This window comes from Sinocyclocheilus rhinocerous, unplaced genomic scaffold (assembly GCF_001515625.1).
Source record: "Sinocyclocheilus rhinocerous isolate Xijiao unplaced genomic scaffold, SAMN03320098_v1.1 scaffold2214, whole genome shotgun sequence".
In the NCBI taxonomy this organism is placed as follows: Eukaryota; Metazoa; Chordata; class Actinopteri; order Cypriniformes; family Cyprinidae; genus Sinocyclocheilus; species Sinocyclocheilus rhinocerous.
In genome coordinates this window covers 151,946-160,863 of record NW_015636528.1, presented here as the reverse complement: position 1 = coordinate 160,863, position 8,918 = coordinate 151,946, and the positions used below count along the sequence as shown (strand labels likewise).

The 8,918-nt window shown below is 35.6% G+C and overlaps 1 protein-coding gene across 1 annotated transcript in view; it reads right to left on the bottom strand.

Moving 5' to 3' along the window:
- Positions 1-8,918, bottom strand: part of LOC107747792 (ubiquitin-conjugating enzyme E2 D4) — a 14,488-nt gene continuing 5,570 nt past the window's right edge. Inside the window, exons 2-7 of the mRNA XM_016562381.1 lie at positions 7,588-7,651; positions 7,353-7,384; positions 5,384-5,461; positions 5,192-5,297; positions 3,805-3,898; positions 1-1,429 (exon numbers count right to left, since the gene is read on the bottom strand). Of these exons, the coding sequence (XP_016417867.1) occupies positions 1,384-1,429; positions 3,805-3,898; positions 5,192-5,297; positions 5,384-5,461; positions 7,353-7,384; positions 7,588-7,651 (420 nt within the window). The 3' untranslated portion in view covers positions 1-1,383. The remainder of the gene's footprint in view (positions 1,430-3,804; positions 3,899-5,191; positions 5,298-5,383; positions 5,462-7,352; positions 7,385-7,587; positions 7,652-8,918) is intronic.

Here is an 8,918-nt window from a genome sequence, read left to right as displayed (position 1 = left end):
ATATCGCCCAGCCCTATTAGACCTATCTGTGTTTTGTACAATATTAAAAGTTTAATTTGTGTTATCATTTTGGTATGAATTGAATGCCATAATGAAAGCGAAAATGGATAATTTACCTCAGATCTTAAAAACACCTTGAAATACACAAGAACAAACAAGTGTATTTCACAACAAAATTACAAAATTGTATGAGTCACCAATATATTTTAAATATTGTTAAAACTGTTAATTTTGATGAAATTACAAATGTATTTGTTGCACAGTGAGAGAGCAGTGAGCTTTCAGAGAGAGCTCCGCCCACACACTCTTCTGATTGGCTGTGATTTGCGATTGATTTTGTCACGTGTCCGAAATCGCCCCCTATCCCCTTAAAAGTTCACGATTTGTAGTGGTGCCCAAAACCAAAGTGGACATTATTGAGATCACTCATTCAATCCCACGATGCACTGCTATAACTAGTGCACAACCGATGTACACTCGACAGCTAGAAAACATGAGGGTCGAGCCAAATGAATTTCCGCGTATAATCAGTGTCCAAATTCGCACACTTGTTTTCATTCAGTGGACTTTATTAGTGAAGTAACATAGGGAATAGTGAATGAGGGTATAGGGGGCGATTGTCGCTGGAATCTCATTGCATCGCGTCTGGTTAGGACATGGTGTTATGTTTCGTTTTTTTTACAGCACAAAGATATAGACTCGCTTGACTATTTTTATGACCTCCATTTGTTCAAAAATCAAATGTCATTTTCTCATTAGGGACACAACCTTTTCCTAATCACATTCATTTTATGGGATAACATTGAAACGGCAGAAAGTTGGAAGGCGGAGACTACAGTAAGGTCTTTCTGACACCCGATTTTTTTACATTCTATCGCAAACTGGTAAAAATGGAAGTGCACAGACAACTATGTTTTCCACAGGGATTTCTCCGATGGGACGGTGCGATGGTTCAGACACGATCAATCCTGTCTCGCCGCCATTCCAACTTCAGCCCAACGTTTCCTCATTCAGTGATGACAAGAGTAAGAACGCCAACAGTAACACTGAGAAAATCACAATGACAGTAATAAGAGAACTAACAGTAGTACAAGTCTAACTTCCTGGGTTGTGGTACCCCGAGGTTTGTCCGGTTTTACAGTTTTCCTGGAGTTTTCCAGGCTAAGCCGTTGTGATGGCGAAACTGGGAGAACGGCACATGACAGCAGATTCAGCACATAGCGGCCAACATGTACCAGCGGCTCTCACCTCCTCACCTCCGCCTTCTGCTTCCCTTCCAAGGGTCCCTCCCCTCAACATTCACTTCTTTTGACTCCTCTTGTTCAAAGTAAAAACACTTTTCTCTGTCCGTTTGATTTTGTAGTGTTTTAGTGGCAGGCGCTCTCACATGGCGTACTTTTGCGTCCATTCTCTCGCTAGTCTGTTGTACCTACGAGCAAAAAAAAGATACACCCTTATGATACAATTCAATCTACATTTCTGTTTTATTTTGTTTTATTTATCAGTGCGGGCAGGAATGCTTTACATAAAGTGGATATAATGTGATACTTTTTATGCTTTAGACATGCAAAACATCCATGTTTCACATCATTAATGAGTGCTTCAATAACATAATTGTGTATATGTTACGTCATTGAGTGCTTACGTTAACAAACTAATGAATCAGTTTTTGAACCAGAAACCAACTGTCTGGAGGAACCAATTTGCAAAAATGAATCAGACTTCCCCATTTGCCTGAGACTCTGGAGGTAATAATGTTGTAAATAATGTTCGGTTTCTTGCACAGCCCAATCATTTTGCTTCATAAGACCACAATATATCCTCAGGAGTATTAATTCTGTGTTGCCTGATGCTTTTTTTTTTTACTCTTAAAGTGACAGTAGCTGTTGACTTGCATTTTTGAACAGCATTTATTTCAAATAGAAATCTTTCGTAACATTATACATGTGTTTACTGTCATTTGTGATCGATTTAATGCATCCTTGCTGAATTAAAGTATTAATTTCATTTGAAAAAAACTACTTATCCAAACTTATAAATATAAGAAAAAAATCCCCTTCATATTGGATGGCCTGAGGGTGAGTAAATTAACAGCAAATTATCATTTTTGGCTAAACTATCTCTTTAAGCATAGTATATTAAGCATTTCTTTAGTAACTTGCGACCATAGTCGGCTAACAATGTCTGGAACATTTACCCGCCTCTAAACATGACGCTGAACAAAGCGAACTAATGGTATTGGTCACTTTACTGTACATGTCAGTCAGACAGCCTCCTTCTACAAAAGTGAGCAGCCCTTGGTCAATCAAAGTGGCTACAGAGCCGAGACTTTACACCGTCAGTCAAAGATCTGAATACACGAGACTAACATGCCCCAAAGAAGCCAAGATGAGGAAGAGCATTTTATTAATGGTGTAATACGGAGAGGAGTTTGGGTTGCAATAAAGTATAACAGTTCTACTGTTCTGAGTCTTTTGTAGGGATGCACCAATTAAAATTCTTGGCCGAAGCCGAACAAAATGAAACACTAGGCCGAAGGCCAAATACCAAACACGGTTTTTTTGCATTTTTCCCCCCATGTATTTTGCCATTTTTTTTCACCATTGCATGAATTACATAGCCAAAATGTGCTGTTTTGTCTTGCTTTTCAAATAAAAAAGCAATTACAAAACAACTATTTAAAAAGATTTACTTAACACTGAACATTTGTTTAACATTCTAGCAGACATTATACCAACAAAGCACAATTTAACTTTAATAAGTTAGTAAAATAATATTTTTTGGCCATTTCTGAGACCCCCTTCTTGAATCAGGCATATATTTTTTACTGTACAAATAAATGCAGCCTTGCTGAGCAGAAGAGACTTCTTTTAATTTGAACACTATGTGTGAATGTTATAATAAATGTATTAATAGAGCTGCTGTAGGGTAATTATTATTATCATTATTATTGTCTTACTTTATTTTATTTTACGGAACAACAGTGAAATTACAATACTAACATTTGTGAATGTTGATGGAGTGGTTGCTTTTATTTTGGCAGAAACCCGCAGGAAGATCTCAGTGCTTCTTTTTGTTGACAACAGAGTCTCATTACGAATTTGGGAAGAAGTTTGTCGCACATATCACGTTGTCACATGCCTTTAAAAAATGTTATAAAAATGGTACTGAGCAACTGACAAGAAACACTGTTTCAGTGCAGATTATCCTCACGCTTTGGACTTTGAACCCTGGCGCCGTGAGCTCGTGCAGCGCTGTGCGTGTATTAGAAAACATTCTTTTTAGCAGCATCATATGACCCCTTTAAGGCCATTTCGCGATTCCAATCATCATACAGTAACCAGCAACAACCACCCTTCCTCTTCTCATCGGAGACATGAGATGCAGAACTAAGCAGTCTCTCGCTGTCGGTGCTTGTAATGATTTTTGCATCTTTCCACACTGCCGACATGTTTGCTGCATTAGCGCGCGCCTCTGTTTGATCGTGTCACATCATTTTTCGGTACATATTATTCGGTCTTTTCGCTTATTGTTTTCTTTTCGCGAATAATTTTGGTTGCCGAACATTTGGTGCATCCCAAGTCTTTTGTTCTTAACCCACATGTTACATAAAGCTGTGTTTGTACTGATGGCACACTTATCATGTGTTATAATTTTGACGTCCATCAAATAAAAGCAGAAAACCACCACAAGTACTTTCCATTTATATAACATTTTCCAAAAATAGGCATTTGATCAAAAAAGAAAAATTAACACATGAACAATTTCAAAAAATGTTTAAATGTGCATGTAAGGGTCACTCACTTTTCTCTGTCTGCTTTATATGTATGTGCGATCTCAGGTACCAGCGGGTCATCTGGGTTCGGGTCACATAACAGGGAGCAGATGGACAACAAGACTACAAAAGAAAGGGAACACATTAAAAACATATAATACCAAAACATCCTGATCGTCTGTACTGCTGGAATAAGGAGCTTCTCTCACACTGCCCTGTGTTTGTTTGTCATATAACACAAACCGATTCCCGTGGAGAGATCCGAACTAGGTCATTGCTTAGAACAAAGAGTAATCACTGCAGTCTGACAACATCACCCACAGCGGGCTCAGCGCTCGGAAACACCAAGGCTATACAGTACTCAAAACAAACAGACAAACAGTCTGTCCAACAAGTGCTCAAGCCACATGAGAACATTATAATGCCTAAATTATAACAATTAACCTGTACACCAACAGCATGTTATCATTTGGTAGTCATGTTTAAAGTCAAAATATTTAACAATACAATAACATTTTACTGATGTAGTAATATATTCATTCTAATCATAAATTAATTGCGATGCAAATTAAACTATTTTCATAGAAAAAAAATGTCAATACCTGCATTTCTTATATATAGTTGGTATGACTTAATGTTTCTTTAATTTAACACTTTAACAGTTAATTCATTCTAAACGAACAATGAAAAAATAGTTTTACACAAATGAATCTTGATCAGTTTCTAAATATACTAATTTATTTTAAGTCGTCTAAATATGTGAATCATGATTATTGATGAACATATAATGCATCTCACAGCTTTACAATTAACACTTGATTGATTAATGCATCTTTATTTTTACAACTAATTATGGAAATTCCTAAAAACCAATACAACTTCATACCTGCAATGTGAATACATCATAAGTACCATTCAAGATTGTATGTTTAAACTTACGTATGTAAGACAGTAATATTGTGAAATTTTATTACAATTTAAAATACATTTCTATTTTAATATATTTTAAAGTTGAATTTATTTCTGTGGCGCAAAGCTGAATTTTCAGCATCATTACTCCAGTCTTCAGTGTCACATGATCCTTCAGAAATCATTCTAATATGCTGATTCGCTGCTCAAGAAACATTTCTTACTATTATCAATGTTGAAAGCAGTTGTGCTGCTTAATATTTTTGTAGAAACCATGATGCATTTTTTCAGGATTCATTGATGAGTGCAAAAGTTCAAAATACAGCACCTATTTGAAACAGAAATCTTTCCTAACTTGATAAATGCCTTTACTGTCATTTGTGATCAATTTAATGCATCCTTGCAGCAATAAACAATACATATACAGCAATAAATTATTTCAGATTTTTTATTTTTTTATTGCAAAGTGCTTATTTATCATGCATTGAGACATTGCCTGAATCTTACCTTTGGATACAGTAAGTGCAGGTGACCACTGAGATCGCAGGATGTCCAGACAAATACTTCCGTTACTGTTAATATTGGGGTGGTAGATCTTTGTTGTGAATGCGACCTGTCAATCAATGCAGAGAATATTGATTGCAGCATGACAAGCCATTACATACATTTGCATTTGTCTAATATCGCAAAGCAACTGACCTTTGGTGGTTTAAAGGGGTAGTCTGTTGGGAAATGAATCGTAAGGAAGAAAACCCCTCCCTGATATGGACTGTCATTCTAAAAACCAAGAACACAGCTCTGCTAATGTATGCATGTACTGTCACAACACAGGCAATATTTCAACACGTCTCAATATTTATACTATATGTATGATAAGGACAGATTAATTAAAAAATTTAACATTCTGTTAGTTTCACAGTGCAAAATTTATTTACTGTGATTGCATGTGGAGATCAGCCAATCAGAACAGATGCTATTTACATATAGCAGTGTTAAAGGTACAGTAATCTGATTGTTTCACTAAACTACAAGCAACCATTGATTAACATGTAAGTGGACCTCTAGCAGAAAATAAAATGCTACAAAGGTGTTAAACGTCCCTTTTAAATAATTCTTAAAGGGATAGTACACCCAAAAATGAAAATTACCCCATGATTTACTCAAGCCATCCTAGGTGTATATAGAGTTATATTAAAAAATGTCCTGGCTCTTCCAAGCTTTATAATAGCAGTGAATGGGTGTCAAAATTTTGAAGCCCAAAAAAGGCTTCACACTTTTAATCCAGGGGGTAAATAAAGGCCTTCTGAAGCGAATCGATGCGTTTGTGTAAGAAAAATAACGATATTTAAAACTTTATAAACCGTAATCTCAAGCTTCCGCTAACTGTCGTACTCGTGTTCACGAGAGAGTGGCGTTCCAGAGGAAGACGAATGATGTAGGCGTAGCGTAAGCTCTGGTGAGAAGTGAAGAAACCCAGAAGCACAGAGGAGAGTAGTAGTAGTATATATTTATTTAATGCCATGTCAGGCTATTTTCATGGCAAAAACAATTTAAAAAATACAAGTATAACAAATACAATAAAAACCAGCAAACAAACAAACACAAGTTAGCACAGAGGAGAGAGCAAAACAATAACATTGGTCACGAATTAGAAGTACAAAACGAGGATTTGGAAAGAAAAAATGTCGGAGGATTTCGATACAAGCCAAGGAGACTGGTTTTGCTTTGCTGTAAACAAAACTTGGTTCTCGCGAGACTAGAATATTCTCACTGGACCTTACACTAAGCCTCTAGTGAATGCGTGTACGACAGTTAGCAGAAGCTAGATATTACAGTTTATAAAGTTTTAAATATGGCTGTTTTTCTTACACAAACACATCGCTTCACTTCAGAAGCCGGAGCCGTGTGGAGCACTTTTTGTGATGGATGGATGTACTTTTTTGGGCTTCAACATCTTGACCCCTATTCACTGCCATTATAAAGCTAGGAAGAGTCAGGACATTTTTTAAAGGGTTAGTTCACCCAAAAATGAAAATTTTGCTGTGTTTTACTCACCCCAGAGCCATCCTAGGTGTATATGACTTCTTTCAGACGAATCCAGTCGAAGTTATATTAAAAATTGTCCTGGCTATTCCAAGCTCTATCATTGGATTGTATTCGTCTGAAAGAAGAAAGTCATACACACCTAGGATGGCACGAGAGTGAGAAAATCATGGGGTAATTTTAACTTTTGTGTGAACTATCCCTTGAACTAATTTAAGGGTTACCACACATTTTGACCAATGAATTTCCTGGATTTCCCTATGAGAATTTATTTTTTTATTTTTATTTATTTAACAGGGACGGTGCTCATTAATCAACAGTAAAATACTGTAAATAAGCCAGAGTTAGCCCCAATGGCTAATTTTCATCTGTTGCCCCTTGCCAGATTTTAAAAAGGCAACCTAAAAATCTAAAATACAGTAAATGATCACACATAAACATACAATAACATTTACAATTAAACACTAAGGATAATAATGTCAGTATCATAAAGGGAAAAAAAGATTTTTATTCATCTTATTGTATTGATTTTTTTTTCAGGACTGGAAATCACAATTCCCTCATATTTCATGACTGTGGGAACCCTGTAACTTGAAAACAATAAGGCAGAAAAATGGCTGCTTACCGGCCCCATTATTGTTGCCTGCCAGTGAAACACTGAAAAACATGATTCATTATATAAAATCAATGGGCAGTATTGAAGCAGAGCACGAACTGATCCAATGTATGCTGAGAATGGTAGTTAGTGTTGGATCACTACTAGAGTGAATACATGCGAATATCTATATATTTAAACAGTAATCCGACAAAAATATATCAATAGTAACTTTTTATAATTCACTCGTTCCTCATATACTCACAGTCCTCTCCGACTGGACCTGCTGAACACTGAGCTGGTGGATCTCTCTGTAGGTCTGTCAGTTCCTGAGGGAAACAAAATGGCCATGTCACGTAAAACAGCATTTTTGTGCAATGACCTTGATTATTTGATTATAAGTGTACTTCAGAGAAAATTGATAAAAGACACAAGTAACACAAAGGATTCTTGGTCTGATCAAAATGTTATCAGCACCAGGACACTTCATTTACTCAAAATGCTTTCTAAAAAACAGAATTTGGCTCATGTTAGTGTAATGTGGTTGCCAACATGAACTCCTAATGCTTTGGCTCTGAGGTTTGTTTCCATATTGAGATAGAGATCATTTCAGGAGCACTGCCAGCACAACCAACGTAGCGGCAGTCATCTCATAGTACCTCACAAACGGGTCTGAGAATGAAATATGGCTGTATAAACAAAGGGTGCGGCTGAAAATATCAGGGTGTACAGAAATATCAGTTGTGGAAAACAGGCTATTCGTATGGGCTTCTTTTACAAGATAATCTCTTACATTTTTCAAAATGTGACAATGTATCTGTGTGAATCTCCAAATGAAATAAAAATATAAATATAAATCTATATTTCATAAAGACAAAAATAATGTGCTAATGATTTAAATCAGCAATTCAAGGTAGTACAACTAACATGATGTATTTTTTATGTTTTTGAAAGAAGTCTCAACGCTCACCAAGACTGCATTTATTGATCAAAAAACAGTATAAACTATATTTTTCATATATTTTTATGTAATTTATTCCTGTTATGTCAAACCTGAATTTTCAGCTTTATTAGTCTTCAGTGTCATTTAATATTTTGGTGCAAGCTGTGTTACTTTTAGTTTTTAAATAATTTTTTTGATGAATAGGACGCTGAAAAGCATTTATTTAAATTACAAATAATTATAAACGATTATAAAATTACAACTTTATTAAATGTCTTCATTGTCACTTTTGATCAATTTATTGCATCCTTGCCGAATGAATTGATGCACTGAAAAAAATCATTCATTTAAACAAGACTTACTGAACTCAAATTTTTGAACGGTAGATATACATTATATTTTAAACTGCATGAACTTATTTTCGTTTAATTTACGGGTAAAATTAGAGCTAAATATGTTCATGATATGTTTCATGAGATTCACCAATGTGTATTTTAATTAAAGGGTTAGTTCACCCAAAAATGAAAATTCTGTCATTAATTACTCACCCTCGTGTCGTTCCAAACCCGTAAGACATTCGTTCATCTTCAGAACACAATTTAAGATATTTTTGATGAAATCTGAGAGCTCTCTGACCCTCCCATAGACAGCAA